Here is a 16901-nt window from a genome sequence, read left to right as displayed (position 1 = left end):
CACATGTTGTGTTTAGATGTCACATCTTTTAGTGTTTTTTTTTTTTTTTAAGATTTTATTTATTTATTTGAGAGAGAGAGAATGAGAGAGAGCACATGAGAGGGGGGAGGGTCAGAGGGAGAAGCAGGCTCCCCGCTGAGCAGGGAGCCCGATGCGGGACTCGATCCAGGGACTCCAGGATCATGACCTGAGCCGAAGGCAGTCGCTTAACCAACTGAGCCACCCAGGCACCCTTTTAGTGTTTTTTTACTCTGAAACAGTTCCTCAGTTTCTCTTTGATTTTCATGACCTTGATTTGATACTTTTGATAATTATAGGCAACCTGTCCTCTTAAGATTTCCCTCAGTTTGAGTTTATCTGGTATTTCCTGGTGGTTGCATTCAGTGAATATAGATTTGACAGGAACATAATAGAAGTAATGTTCTTTTTTGCATCCTATCAGGTGGCACATAATCTCAGTTTGCTGTATTACTGATGTTGTGCTCTTCAGTTCCTTGATGAGGCGCATGTTTGGCTTCTTCACTGTAAAGTTATGACCTAGGGGCAAAGAGGAGTATTTGGGGGGAAGGTACTTTAAGGCAGTGTAAATGTATTACTCCTTATCAACTGTCAATTTGTATCGGTATGGACTTAAGGTTTCTTATTTCATTTGATGGATTATTACTTGTTACAATCACTATTTTGATTCTCAAACTGTCCTATATTTGGCCAGTGGGAGCCCCTTCAGGCTGTCTCCTATGTCCTTTTGGCATGTTTCCATAATTCTTTGAATACTACTTTGCATTCTGATAAAAAAAAAAAATTGGAACAAAAAGTTACATACTCATTTTGTGCTTTCTTTGCTCCAGCTCTAGAACTAATCATTTTTTTAGGGCACCCTAGTTCCTTTTAGTGGAGCATGCTATTTAGAAACTTATCTGCTGAATGAAACCTTGCCATTTGCAACAACATGGATGGATCTAGAGGGTATTACACTAAGTGAAATAAGTCAGACAGAGAAAGACAAATATATGATTTACTTATATGTGGACTCTAAAAAATAAGACAAATGAAAAACAAAAAACAGACTCTTAAATATAGAGAACAAACTAGTGGTTGCCCCAGGGGGCGTAGATGGGGGGGCTGGCAAAGTAGGTCAAGGGGATTAAGAAGTACAAAACTCCCAGTTATAAAATAAATAAGTCATGTAGATGAAAAGTACAGTATAGGGAGTACAGTCAATAATATTATACTAGTGTTGTATGGTGGCAGATGGTGACTACACTTGTGGTAAGCCTTGAGTAATATATAGAATTGTCAAATCACTATGTATACCTGAAACTAGTATAATATTGTATGTCAATTATACTTGAACAACAACAAAAATAATAAAAATTAAAAGAGTAGACCTGGGGCGCGTGGGTGCTTCAGTCAGTTAAGGGTCTGCCTTCGGCTCAGGTCATGATCCCAGGGTCCTGGGATCAAGCCCCATGTCAGGCTCTCAGCTCAGCGGAGAGCCTGCTTCTCCCTCTGCCTGCCGCTCCCCCTGCTTGTGCTGTTTCTCTCTCTGTCAGATAAATAAATAAAATCTTTTAAAGAAAGAAAAAGTAGCCCTTTCCAGGAGTCTGACGGAACTGGGGTTTAGAATTGTGTCTGAGACATTTTCAGATTTTCGTTAAGTACATTGTGTTCAAGTGCTACTGTTTACAGTCTTCTCTGTGGCTCCAGACAAATCATTTAACTTATCTCAGACTGTTTTCTCGTCTAAAAATGGGGATAATAATAATACATACCTTGGGGTGCCTGGGTGGCTCAGTCAGTTAATTGCCTGACTTGGACTCAGGTCATGATCTTGGGGTCCTGGGATGGAGCCCCGCATCAGGCTCCCTGCTCATCGAGGAGTCTGCTTCTCCCTCTCCCTCTGCCCATCCCCCTGCTCCTACTTTCTCTCTCTCTCTCTCAAATAAATAAATCTTAAAAAAAAAAAAATAGTGCATACCTCATAAATTGTGAGAATTTTTTTTTTAAAGATTTATTTATTTATTAGACACAGAGGGAGACAGCTAGAGAGGGAACACAAGCAGGGGGGAGTGGGAGAGGGAGAAGCAGGCTCCTGGCTGAGCAGGGAGCCGGATGCGGGGCTCGATCCCAGGACCCTGGGATCATGACCTGAGCCGAAGGCAGACGCTTAACGACTGAGCCACCTAGGCGCCCTTGTTGTGAGAATTAAAGTGATATTTGTATAGTGAGTACTTAGAATGATGCCTGCACATAGTGTTCCATAAATACTTAATTATAAGTAAATGTTGTCTTGCTAAAAAAAAAAAAAGCTTGTCTGTCTACCCCTGCTTGGGCTTTTTCTTACATCTCATGCCAGGCTGCCCCACCATTGAATTACCTCCTTACCCCATTCAGGCCCTCATGGACCTGCTCTTCACTCAGCTTGGACTGTCTTCCCTATATTAGTCCACACTATGTGGACCTTTTCCTGACTCTCTTTGGGCTCTGACACTCCGGCCCAGGCTATTCTCCTCTGGTTGTCTTTCTTACCCTTCTCATATTCCTTAGGTTCTTATGTCTAGCAGTGAGCCACCCCCACACATAGACGCCTTTCATACCTTGTTTGGGCTCAGGTTCCCCTTGCCAGGCAGCCCTACCACATAGATGTTCTCCTGACATTGCTCTGGCTCTGATGCTCATGCCAGGATGCCTTCCTATAGGGATACATTCCTGACCCCCTCTGAATCACCATAGCTCCTCTCTTCCATATTTGCGTCTATCATATGCCACCCAAAGGTTTTAGAACTCAATTGTTTAGGGAGGGAAAAGGAAGAGGGACTTGAGTGGTTTTTAAGTCATCTTTAATGTTACTTTCACATTTTTTTTTCTTAACGTCATTTCAAAATTAGGAAATAAAAGGGCTCCTGGTGGCTCAGTCAGTTGAGCGTTCAACTCTTGTTTTGGCTCCGGTCATGATCTCATGGGTTGTGGGATGGAGCCCCCCATCAGCTCTGTGCTCAGCACAGAGTCTGCTTGGGATTCTCTCTCTGCTCTCCCTCTGTCCCCACCCCACCCCCATTTGCACACTCTCTCTCTCCCTCTCTCTCAAATAAATAAATCTTTAAAAAAAATTAGGAAATAAAAATCATCTCCAGATTTTCCTCTTTTTTTGCCATGTGGTTTTTTTTTCATTTCTTCAAGTAAATTTAAGCACTTTCTTAAATATTGTGTCATTGTTATAAGACAGCAAGTCTTTTGAATCTTAACTGATTACAGATTTAGGATATGTGCATCTAGAGAAAGTAGATATGTATATTTTTATTTAACTATATTACTTCATAGTATTTTACATCAACTGATTTTTAGGATTCATGTAATGCTTTAATGTAACTAAAAGTTCTCATTTTGGATTGTTTTATAGAGAGCCCAAGCTGCACTGCAGGCTGTCAGTGCTGTCCCGTCGGGAAGTCTGGCCCTTCCTGGAGCTCCTACCAATGAAGGCACAATCCTACCTGGGCAGAGCCCTGTGCTCCGAATAATTATTGAAAACCTCTTTTACCCTGTTACTCTGGAAGTTCTTCATCAGGTAAAGTGGAATAATACTCTAAAGACGTAAATGTGGGGTGCCTGGGTGGCTCAGTTGGTTAAGCGACTGCCTTCGGCTCAGGTCATGATCCTGGAGTCCCAGGATCGAGTCCCACATCAGGCTCCCTGCTTGGCGGGGAGTCTGCTTCTCCCCTGACCCTACCCCCCCTCATGCTCTCTCTCTCTTGCTCTCTCATTCTCTCTCTCTCTCAAATAAATAAAATCTTTAAAAAAAAAAAAAAAGAGGCAAATGTGGCTCCCTTTAACTTTTGATGTTTTATTATCTTCAGTGTTTTTTTGGTTGTTGATTTTGGTTGGTGTATTTGTTTAAATAATAGTAATTTTTTAAAAAAACCTTCAACATCCTGTTTCATGTAAGAAATAGTATCAATTAGAGATAATTTTTTTTAAAAGACTTTATTTGAGAGAGAAGGAGAAGCAAACTCCCTGCTGAGCAGAGAGCCTGATGTGGGACTCAATCCCAGGACCCTAAGATCATGACCTAAGCATGAAAATGAACAAAGCATAGAATCCTATAAAAAACACTGGTAATAGTTATTCCTAGAAAGTAAAATCAATATAGAAAACAACTAATTTATTTCTGTTGACTCCTTACATATGAGTATTTTCATTTTAAAAACTCTGAAAGAAAGGTATGTGATAACTGCATATGTAAAATGGAAGTATCATATTAAATGCTGACTGATGGCCAACATAATTTTCATAGGCTACCCATTAATATGTCCAAACTGTTATGGTAAAAGGCACTCCACCAAATCATGGCCTACTATGAATATATCGAATTTAAGAACTGGAAACTCACTTAGTTACATAATTTTGTAGTGAATAAAACAAACTCCAGTAACTGATTAATTGAATATTGTAGAGACTAATTGAAGAGCCAGTTAGAACTCAAGCCTCCTAATATTAAGTCCAGTGTTTGTTTTGTATGCTTCTTATATTTTTAACTAATACTCCATATATATATATCCTCAAAATGTAGGGTTACTTGGTAATCTGTATGCATGAACGTTGGCATCTAGCCCAAAAACTGCAGTTAGTTTTTGTCCTCTTTTGCTACATATTGATTCCATTTCATTATATCCGTCAACCCATATATTAAAATGTTAAAACACTAAAACATGTTATTTTCATATTTATATCTCAATATATATTGCATAGCATGATACCAAGTCAGTCCAGAATCATTTAACTGTTTTCCAAACCTTTGGATTCGCACTACTAAGTGAAGAATCATCAGGGTGTATATGTGCACGTGTATTTAAGAATTGAATTGCATTCCATTCTAGTCTCACATTTTATCAGTAAGGAAACTGGGGTCTTTAAAAGTTAAGTTACTTTCCCACAGTCATTGTACTAATTGGCAATAAAGCTCATATATTTCCCAATACAGTTCCCGTGCTATGCATGTAAATATCAAAATACACCATTTATTAGGCCTACTGTGTTCCCTATGATAGCTTTTTGCAAGCCATTTTCTAAATATATGCATTTGTGAAGTGTGTCTTAAGGAAGGGCTTTAACAGGCCAATCCATAGCCACCCTCATTCCTTAAAAGTGTTTAGCAGTTGCTTAAGTGATTGGCTTCTTGGTTCTGGTAGATTTTCTTCTTCTCTTGTTTATCCCAGAGTGTCACTGAACACTGTGATCCATCAGCAGTGTTTGTTTGCTTTTATAACCGTAACGTTGAAGCTACTGCTAACTTACCCTGTTTTACAAAAGGTGTTCTTGCACCTGTGGCTCAACATTGCCATCAAATAGCCTTAAACTTAGCTACCGTCATGTGGTCCTGTCCCATCATTCCAGTTATCGTTTCCCTGGGAGCAGTAACAAACCTTGTTTCTCTCCTAAAAGATCATGGGGTCCTTCAGGGTGAAGAGGAGTGATTCTGAGCGTCCTCAATAGTAACCATGGGGGTAGGACTCTCAGACTTGCAGTTACTGCACTCCATTGTTAAATCCTTCCCATTGCTGGTGGAATAAAACCAAAGTCCTTACCAAGGCCCTTCAGTTTCCCACATGCAGACCTCTCCCCATCTCTTTAACCTCATTTCCTAATACTCTTCTGCTTATTTAGCCCCTGGCTTTTCTGGCCCTTTGACCGTTTCCCCTCTCCCCAGTTAATTCCTGTCTTAGTCCATTTCTATTTCTTAGGCCTGGAGCACTCTTCACTGAGATAGTCACTTAGTTGAATCTACATCAGTCAGTTTTCAGGTCAAATTTACCTCCTCAGTCTTTCTCTAATTACATTAAGCCCTCTCCTCCGGCACTGTATATCATTAGCCAACTAAAGTGTAGAATAGCATAATGATTAAGGATACAAGGTCTGGAGCTGGTGTTGAGTCCTGGCTCTATCACTTACTATCTCTATAACCCTGGGCAAGTAACTTACCCTCTCTGTATCTTTTTCTTGTATACATTTAAAGCCCCTAGAGATGTGTACATATTAAGGTATATATTAGAAAGGTACATATTAAGTGCTCAAGAAATGTTAGCTGTAATTATCAGATGCTAGGTAATTGCATTGTAATAAACTGATCATTGCTCTTATCTGGTACGTAAGATATAATTTCATAGGTAATAGCATAAAATGTGATGAATATTGTGATGGAGGAATACATGGAAGTGTGGCTTTGGTTGCTTCTATTATAATTAATTAGCAGATTATTTTATACTTTTTGCTGAAGAATTAGCATTAGCTTCACTGTTCTCTAACATTTATTGAAGCTAGTGTTTTTTCTTTAGCTCTTGGTAAGGGGATTGAGTGACTGAAATGGGAGCAGTGCTATTTCAGATGAGGAAAGTGAAAGGAGCTTTTCAATATGGCATTTGAGCAGAGGCTTGAAGTATGTGAGGATATAAGTTATGTGTACATGTGGTAGAATAATGATCTAGTTAGAAAGAACAGGAGGAACAGGAGGTGCAAAGTCCCTAAAGTGGAAGTATGCTTAATGTGTTGAAATATCAGAAATGAGTCTATGTCATTGTAGTGTAAAAAGTAGGAAAGCCATAAATGATAAGAGTCAGAGAAGGGGTTAGGATCCAGCTGATGGGAAGCTATTAGAGGATTTTGAGTAAAGGAGTAAAATGATAGATTTATGTCTCAATGGAATCACTCTTGTTGCTATGTTAAGAATAAACTGTAGGCATAAGTGGACAATCTTGGCATAGTCCAGATGAGAGCTGGTGGTGAGACCCACATGAGGATGTGGTCACAGGAAGTGATGATTATGGATGTATTTGGAAGAATTTGCTGATGGGTTGAGTAGATGTGGATTATGAAGAAAAAGAGGAGTAATTAAGAATGCCTTCTAAATTTTGGGTGTGAGCCTCTGGTAAAATATAGCGATCTTGTACTAAGACAGTGAAGACTGAATGAAGGGGCAAAAAGATTTGGGGCAGGGGTGGGAGGTAGTGTTTTGGATGTTAAGTTTTCTATTAGGCATCCAAGTGGCAGATGTTGAATAGACAGTTGGGAAATAAGTCTGGATTGGGTATAAGAATTCAGGGCTGGAGATTTGGTTATCATCACCATATGGGTAGTAATTAAAACCATTGGATTAGATGGCATCACCTATGGAGTATTTGTAGCTAAAGAAGGCAAATATTTATCGACTGATCCATAATGTAAATTCAACCCTGCATACTAAAAAATTTCTTTGTGCACTGAAGTAGTTCAAAACAATGTTCTCATATAATCCATTACTTCCAAGTACTGTTATTTATGGGGGTCTTTTGTGAATGTCCAATAGATGAATGTCTTTGGGATAAAGGACTGATCTTTTTGAATTGCAGAGCAAAGAAAAATAACTTGCAGAAAGCAATTATTATGATACTAAAAGAGTCAGTGCTAGCAATAGAAAATTCTGGTTCTTAAGTCTTATTGTTTTGTTGGGTACAAGAACTGTTTTAAACAAAATTATGGCCAAAACACTTTTTACAATGAATACAAATGAACTTTTTCAGTTTCTGGTAAGTGCTACATTTATAAAAATCACCATGAAGATTAATTTTACCTGACTTTGATCTTTAGTATTCTCTTCATCCCATTTTAAAGTTTGAAAAGATTAAAATGCATAGGAGACATCAAGAGTTGAGTCTGTGTGTTTGTTTATGTTAATGACAGCAAAATAAATATATTAGGGAAATAGAGTCAAAGAGTCAAATTATTATTGTGATCAATACTAATAAATCCATGTATATTAAACTTTCCGGAATGTTAATCTTATGAGACCAAATTTGTTTAAAATTTAGTATTTTGGTAATAATGAAAAGATGTTAAAAATCACACTTGAGGCATTAGCCTGGATTCCCTGATGTTGGTCCTCACTTACTTTATTCAAAAGTATCAGATTGATCTTTGTAGTTCCTCTCTCAGCAAATACAATCCAGGGGACTCTAGATAACTAACTCTCTATGCTTACCCAGTTCAGTCCATTTATATTCTGTTAGCACATTCAGTTAAAAATCACCCAGCCAAACAGCAGTCAGTGAGGATGTACATCACGGTGATGTTCAAGTTAAATGAGACAAAGAATGTAAACATAAATAAAATCTGAAAGTTGGGTGAAAATTAACTAGGCTCTATGCATAATTTAGTGTAAAATTATTCCAAATTTGCGAAAAAATTATATGATTTTACTATTTCATTAATGAGATATTTTACATCAAAAATGTTTATTTTTTTAAGATTTTATTTGTCAGAGAGAGAGAGAACACAAGCAGGGGAAGCAGCAGGCAGAGGGAGAAGCAGACTCCCTGCTGAGGAAGGAGCCCAATGCGGGGCTCGATCACAGGACCCTGGGATTATGACCTGAGCTGAAGGCAGATGCTTAACCAGCTGAGCCACCCAGGCATCCCAATGTTTATTGTTTTTAAAAAAACTGCATGTTGCCATAATTCTCCAATCAGATCTGAGTGTAATTCTTTATCAGTTAATAATAAGCATTTACAGCCTGTTTATATGCCAAGAATTGTACTCAGTGATACAGAAATGATTAAGACTAGGTGTATACCTTCAAGGAGCTTTCAGTCTAATTAAAGAAGACAGATAGTAAACAAATGTATAGTACAATGTAAGTAAAACAAAATAAACATTTATATACGAGACCAAGAAGGGAGTAATATTCAGGAAAGAGAATTAACTCTTGTTGATGTTTGGGTGAGGCAGAGAATTTTCTGGTGGCATTACTTTTGAGCTGAGTTTTGGAAAAGATAAATGAAAATATACTAGGGTAGGCACAGAGTTCTAAGAAAAGGGAACACCCACATGTGTAGGCTTAGAAGTTTGAAACCACTTGGTATATTTAGTCATGTTATTGGTGTAATAGACAACTGCATGTTATTGGTGTAAATAGTGTGATATAAAATATCAGGAAATGTGGTTAGAGAGGTACACTAGGGCAGAATTATATATGATATAATCTTGTACTTTAGAATACTACCCTGTGGCTGCAGTAAAAAGTCTGTAACTAATCCTTTAGCCAACACTCAGTTGATGCACGTACAATATTTAGACTGGGGTGTGTGTGTGTGTGTGTGTGTGTGACCATAGTATCACCAAAGGTGGAAATGAAGAAAATACAAGACCTTTTCCCAAGAATGCTTATATCTTGAAGAAAGATACAACATAAAATCTATATTGTTTGACATCAGCTGAGAAGAAGGCAAATTTGGTATTCCTTTTTTTTTTTAAGATTTTATTTATTTATTTGAGAGAGAGAAAGACAGCATGAGTGGCGGGGGGCAGAGAAGCAGACTCCCCACTGAGCAGGGAACCTACCACTGGGCTTGATCAGGACCCCAAGATCATGTCCTGAGCTGACGGCAGACACTTAACTGATTGAACCACCCAGGCGTCCCAATTAAAAAGGGAGGACCATGGGGCACCTGGGTGGCTCAGTCGTTAAGCGTCTGCCTTCGGCTCAGGTCATGATCCCAGGGTCCTGGGATTGAGCCCCACATCGGGTTCCCTGCTCGGCGGAGAGCCTGCTTCTCCCTCTCCCACTCCCCCTGCTTGTGTTCCCTCTCTCGCTGTGTCTCTCTCTGTCAAATAAATAAATAAAATCTTTAAAAAAAAAAAAAGGGAGGACCATTTGGCTATTAAGGGCACTCATAGATAGTATTTGATAATAGCAATTTGGTATTCTTTTATAAATTCTAAGAATATTATCTAGGACACACACAAGTGTACTGAGGAAATGCCTGTTACAGGACCAAAATTTTCATTAAAAATACAAAACCAAATTCCTTATGTTTTTCAAAATAGCTAAATGAGAGAGATAAGATCCCAAAGTTCTAAATATGAACATAATTAAATTAGCTACATTTTTAAAGAATTTCAATAAAGAACCCTCAGACTATCTAATTTTACGTAATAACATTTTTTGGTTAGCCCTTCTAAGACAAATTGGTTCCACAAATCTTGTTGAATGCTGTTATCTCCTCTAAGAAGTGTCTGACTCTGAGCTGATAATATGTTAAAGAATATTTTGCCAAAAAATAGTATGTGGACTTTAGGATAGTTTTTATTTTATTTATTTAATTTTGAGGAGTTTAAAATACATATAAATTTTACCATTTTAACCACTTTTATGTGTGTGGTTCAGTGACATTAAGTACACTCACATTGTTTTGCAATTATCACCAAACATATCTCCAGAAATGTTTTTATCTTCTTAAACTAAAACCCATTAAAGAATAATTCCCCATTCCCCCTTTCTCAGCCCCTGGTAACTACGATTCTACTTGCTGTCTCTGTGAATTTGACTGTTATAGATTACTCATATAAGTGGAATCATGCATAATTTGTTATTTTGTGACTGGCATATTTCACTTAAATGTCTTCAGGGTTCATCTATGTTGTAGCATGTGTCAGAATGTCCTTCCTTTTAAAGGCTGAATAATATTCCATTGTATGTATTTACCACATTTCTGTAGATGGACATTTAGGCTGCTTCCATCTTTTGCAAATAAGGCTGTTGTGAACATGGATGTACAGATAGCTCTTTGAGTCCCTGCTTTCAGTTCTTTAGGGTTTATACTCAGAAATGGAATTGTTGAATCATATGGTAATTGTATTTTTTATTTCTTTGAAGCACCACCATACTATTTTCCATAGCAGCTACACCATTTTACATTCCCACCAACAGTGCACAAGGGTTCTGTTTTCTCCACACCCTCCCCAACACTTGATATGTCTCATCCCTTTCCTTTTATTTTTATTCATAACACTTTTTTATGATGAGACATCATGTTATTTATTACTGATGTTTTTTGTTTGTGTTTGTTTTTGATAATAGCTGTCCTAATGGGTGTGAAGTGGTATCTCATTGAGTTCTTATTTGCATTTCCCTAATGATTAGTGATGTTGAGGATCTTTTCATGTGTTTATTGGCTATTTAAGTCCTTTGCTGATTTTTATATTGGATTATTTTTGTTGCTAAATTATAGGAGTCTATACATTCTGGGTTTTAATCCCTTATCGGGTGTATGATTTATAGATACTATCTCCCGTTTTGTGGATTGCTGTTTTGCTCTGTATCTGATAGTGTCTTTTGAGCACAAAAGTTTTACATTTTGATGAAGTAGAATTTACCTATTTTTTCTTTTTGTTCCTGTGCTTTAGGGTAATTATTATTTTTTAAAGATCTTATTTATTCATTCATTCATTCATTCATTCATTCATTCATTCATGTATGAATGAATGAGAGAGGGAGTCCAAAGCAGACTCCCCACTGACCCATTGAGTGCAGAGCCCCATGCGGGACTTGAGCCACCATCAAGAGTCGGACGCTCAACTGACTCAGCCACCCAGGCACCCATAGGGTATTTATTATTGATCACTCTTTGTGATAAATACAAGGGAGGACCATTTGGCTATTAAGGACACTCATAGATAGTATTTGATAATAGCAAATTCTTTTTTTTTTTTTTTTTAAGATTTTATTTATTTATTCAACAGAGAGAGACACAGCGAGAGAGGGAACACAAGCAGAGGAAGTGGGAGAGGAAGAAGCAGGCTTCCTGCCGAGCAGGGAGCCCGATGCGGGGCTCGATCCCAGGACCCTGGGATCATGACCTGAGCCGAAGGCAGACGCTTAACGACTGAGCCACCCAGGCGCCCCGATAATAGCAAATTCTTAACCAGCATAGGGAATACTTACCTTTTTATTTTTAGAAGTAGAAGGACAGATTTTTGGCTTAGGAAGATCCAAATTTAAGTTGGGATGTCAGGGGAAAACAAAGTGCATTGTAGTAACCCTGGCCAGGAACCTTTGTGGTGGTAGAATAGAGGAAGTATTTTAAGAGCATTGGTAGCCAGGGATCTGTCAGGAAATCTTCCCCACACTCTGTGTATTCCTCTTTTCCAAAGACACTTCAGAGAGGCCTTCTTTGACCATTCTTGCGCCTTCCCAACTTGCATTCCAATTCACTCTCATGCCTTTTCCTTTTATTTTTATTCATAACACTTTTTTATGATGAGACATTATGTTGTTTATTTATGGTCTATCCTTTCTCAGGGCAGAGACTCTTGTTATTCACCGCTGATTTCCCAGGGCTTAGAACAGTGCTCTATGAATATTGAATGAATTAATAGAGCAGCCTCTAGAGGAACATTTTGAGTTTCTCTGCCTATAAAAATCTCGAGAAATAGATGCTGATTCTCAAGGTGAAATAGTTGATCCATAGGACTCTTCCACTTTATTTGTACGCTTTGTAACACCATTATCTCATAACACTAATTAATCCCTATTGTAGTATCATGTTTTTAGTACTGTGCCATTTATGACAGACTGTAAAATAGGTTAAATACTTGAGTGCCTGTTGTCAGGCACTTGTGTCAGGCACTGTTTTTTTTTTTTTTTTTTTTAAAGATTTTATTTATTTATTTGAGAGAGAGAGACTTGAGAGAGACAGAGCATGAAAGGGGGGAGGGTCAGAGGGAGAAGCAGACTCCCTGCCGAGCAGGGAGCCCGATGCAGGACTCGATCCCGGGACTCCAGGATCATGACCTGAGCCGAAGGCAGTCGCTTAACCAACTGAGCCACCCAGGTGCCCATGTCAGGCACTGTTTTAAGCCATGCATGGTTGTAAGTCATTTTTGTACCAACAGTTTTTTTGTTTGTTTAAGATTTTATTTATGTATTTGTCAGAGAGAGCGAGTGGGCACAACAGGGGGAGCAGCAGACAGAGGGAGAGGGAGACTCCCCGCTGAGCAAGGAGCCCGGTGCGGGGCTCCATCCCAGGACCCTGTGATCTTGACCTGAGCCGAAGGCAGATGCTTAACCAACTGAGCCACCCAGGAGTCCCTGTCCCAACAGTTTTAATAGAGGAAATTATTTTCATTTAAAAATGGAATTCATGAATCGAGTTGTATTTATAAAGGTACATTAGCCAACTTTTTCCTTAGATTTAACCTGATTTCCTTAGATTTAACCTAATGTGAACTTTTTCCAGATATTTTCCAAATTTGGCACCGTCTTGAAGATTATCACCTTTACAAAGAATAATCAGTTTCAAGCCTTGCTTCAGTATGCTGACCCAGTGAATGCACATTATGCCAAAATGGTAATTATCTTTTTTCATTTTTCATTTGTTAATCAGTCACTTCAGTGATACCAAAGAATGCCATCATGTCTTCTCCCTTGTTGCAGTTCATTATGTTTTTAATTATAGTATACATAATATAAAATTTACTGTTTTTAAATGCACTGTTCCATATGCTTTTTAAAATAATAAGCTAAAAATTACTTTCTTCATATGAAATGGTGTCAGATCATTTATCACTTCTCAGATCCTTGGCTCTCATTTCTGTCATATTTAAAGTCTAGAGTGGAGCACAGTATTCCTGATAAAATCTGACTAATAAAGTAGAATTACCTTTGTCTTTGTGTCTTCATTTTCTTCTATTAAATTAGCCCAAAGATTGGTTGATTTCACTATTTTTGTAACCATATTTACTATTGAATTTTGTTGAGCTCTGAATTAGTGAAGATACTACATTTTAGGAAGTTTGCTGCTATTGGTTTATATTGTCTTTTTTTTTTTTAAGTACACGAGTGCTTGACTTTTGACAAGATATAAAATTTCATATTCAATTTGGTTATGTTTGACCCATGTCCTACTGAGATCTATTCCTAACCCTAATTCTGTCTTGTATCAGTATCTGAATTATTTCTAGTTTCTTTTCAAAGATAGGGACTAAGGTTTTTAGTAGTTTTATGTACACTGTCTACCTCTTGATTAGGAGTATAGACTTTATATTTGCTGGTACCCTTTGCCTGTATATATTATTTTATACCATTATGATGTACTCATCAGTAACTGTTATTGAAAGTGTTTTTTGTATATTTGCATTTTCTTATGTGTTTTGATTTCTGATTTCTGTTTTTACAAATTTGAGCATTTGTGGAAGTCAAGTGGTTGATAAATTTTCATTATTGTGAAGGGAGGGATTGCTGATCTTTGGTCTTGTATCAGAACTGACTACAAAATTTCCCTCAGATTATTATTCAAACTATTATAAAATAAATTTACAAGAGGAAAAAAACACGAGATAGAAACTTCAGATGTTGTGATTCTAACAAATTCCCTTTACAAAGGCTTTATTTCATCTTAACCTATATAAAGTATATTAAAAAATTAAGATGAAATATAAAATCACATCATCTTTAAACATTTGTTGTGGACAAAATAATCATAATGATAGCTAGTACGATGCTCAGTAATGTATGATATTTTCCCAAGCTTTTACATTTCTCTTCTTTCATTTGATCTTAACCACAGACAAGATAGGGATTATTATAACATTGTGAAAAACTGAGATTTTCTTTTTCTTTCTCTCACGTTCACATAGTGAATGACAGAGGTAAAAGTAAACACAGGTCTTTGGCTTTTAGTCCATTGCTCTCTGCTTTACACTTAATTGCCACTCTGTGTCAAAGTAGAGACTACTTAATTTATCAGTGTTGTTGTCTTGCAAAACATCAGTCCCTTTCTTACATGCTTTAGGCTCTGGATGGCCAGAATATCTATAATGCATGCTGCACTCTGCGTATTGACTTCTCCAAGCTCACCAGCCTTAATGTGAAATATAATAATGACAAAAGCAGAGACTTCACTCGTTTAGACCTTCCTACTGGTGATGGACAGCCATCCCTTGAACCCCCTATGGCTGCTGCTTTTGGTGAGTAGTTCCATTTTGGGTACAAAGCAAGTTTTCTGAAGTTACAAGTTTATTAATCCATGTATATCATCCTTTTTCTTCTTGGATTCTCTCAGAATTTCTAAAGGAAAGAAAAAAGTCTTAGAACAGATTCTGTCCATTAATTAAATCTTAATATTAGTAGATTCTATTAGTTGGCAAAACAAATGAATATCTAAAATTGAGTTAAAAATTTATTTTCTAGCATTAATCTTACACATTCTTTTATAAGCCATACAACCATTTGCTTCAAATTAATAGTCTTACATATTAACATTGCTTTGAATGTATTGATTTATAGCCACAGAATATTGATGTACGTGCTCTTGAGAGAAATACTTTTTTCAAGTAGTGGTATTTTAAAACAAGGGCCTAAATTAGTACCCTTTATGTAAATGGCATAATTCCATAGAAATCCTCTTCTACTCAAACAGGAGGATTTATTTTATTTTGTTTGGTTTTTTAAATATCAGAACTCCTGTCTACCTTAAATTTGTGTGAAATTGCATTTTTTCATTAATAAAAATACAGCCTTCTGAATTGTCTCTGCAAATACTGCTTTGAAGAGCTTTTTTCTTTTATTTAAAATTAGTTATCAGTATATTTATACTTTTAAGACAAAAAAGGAAGAAGCAGTGGATGGCTCAGTTGGATATATCATTAGGTTAATGTATGATACTTTTTGGTTTTGCAACCCTCAAAAGTGTGGTTTATTATCTAGATAAAGTATTACATTTTATTACCCATTGTGATTGGTTTCCCTTTCCCAAATGACACCATGAAATACTGCTCATTGAGACCTTAAGTGGTATTTAGTCCATCTTAATTTTATAGGTGAGAAAAAGGAATCCTTCACCGAATGTCCAGAATTTTCTGGAAAATAGTTTGTAACTTTATTTTCAAGTAAAAACTTTTTGTTATTTATAACTGGAAAAGCCAGGTGACTAGTTCAGTTCATGTTCCTGCATTGTTAAAGTTTTTGTCTTGGTCTAACCAAATTTTTGTGTTATAATATTTGTTACCAGCCTTTACTTTGCATGTCCAATTTGGCAGAGCCGAAAGGTCTTTGTAATCACAATTTCAGTAATACATAATAGTAATTGAAGCTCTCATTTAAGTTTACCAAAACATGGCTATCAAATGCAGAACTGGACTTATTCCAGTAATGGAATATATACTGTTGATGTAATTAATGTCATACACGGTGGGAGGAGGAGGTTTTAAAAATATGTTCAAGAATTTTGGTTTCTGAATATAAAATATCAGAATATTAACATCCTTTTTTATTATTTTAATCTCGTTGCAAAGTAATGTCTACATCTTAAGATAACTCATTCATCAACAGAGAATAATAATACTTTTTTGAGTATTATGTGAATGTTTACTCTGCTTCTCACTAATATTTGACATGGTTCACTATTCCCTTCTTTTTTTCTCTTGGCTTCTGCAGTACCACTCTCCTGACTTTTTCCTACCTCATTATCTGTTTTGTTTTGTTTTTTTAAAGGTTCTTTACAGCTCCTAGGGTTAAGTCGTAAGCACTCTGTCCGTTTTTAGTGATATACATTATACCGTTAGAAAAGCTTCTAAAATATGCAAATATATTTCTTAACACCCATGTAGTTATCACCCAGGTTAAGAAATAATATATTTATACATCCTGAAGAAGCGCTCTTTGTATGTTCCCTCCCTCCCTGCCCCAAGATGATCAGTCTAAAGTGATGGTAATCACTTTTGCTTTTCTGCTTTTTCCTTGTGTTTTTCTTACCACGCATTATGCAGCCTTAAGTGCTAATTTAAACATTTTTTCTTCCTTTATTTAGAATTTTATGTAAATGGCATCATGCTCTTCATCTTTTGTGACTTGTGATTCATCCATATTTATATATGTGGCTATTGCTTATTCATTCTCAGTACTGTCAAGTGTATAGATACCCACTGTACGAATATACCACAGTTTGTTTATCCATTCCTCTGTTGATAGACATTTGGGTTGTTTTAGCTTGAGGCTATTATGGACAATGATGCTGTGAGATTTTCTTTATCACCCGTGAGGTTGAACATGTTTTTATTTATAGGCCATTCTCCCTTACGAATTTTCTCTAACTTTG

At 36.9% G+C, this 16901-nt stretch overlaps 1 protein-coding gene across 11 annotated transcripts in view; it reads left to right on the top strand.

Moving 5' to 3' along the window:
* Nucleotides 1–16901, top strand: part of PTBP3 (polypyrimidine tract binding protein 3) — a 119226-nt gene that overhangs the window by 72217 nt on the left and 30108 nt on the right. For all 11 annotated transcript variants that reach the window (XM_006744603.3, XM_031040501.2, XM_031040500.2 and 8 more), the window contains 3 exons: nucleotides 3401–3565; nucleotides 13044–13154; nucleotides 14598–14772. In XM_006744603.3, the coding sequence (XP_006744666.1) occupies nucleotides 3401–3565; nucleotides 13044–13154; nucleotides 14598–14772 (451 nt within the window). The remainder of the gene's footprint in view (nucleotides 1–3400; nucleotides 3566–13043; nucleotides 13155–14597; nucleotides 14773–16901) is intronic.

The sequence above is a fragment of the Leptonychotes weddellii genome, chromosome 14 (genome assembly GCF_054177405.1).
Source record: "Leptonychotes weddellii isolate Sample4059 chromosome 14, ASM5417740v2, whole genome shotgun sequence".
In the NCBI taxonomy this organism is placed as follows: Eukaryota; Metazoa; Chordata; class Mammalia; order Carnivora; family Phocidae; genus Leptonychotes; species Leptonychotes weddellii.
Note: the sequence above shows the minus strand (reverse complement) of the source record. Positions and strands in the feature narration are given on the sequence as shown.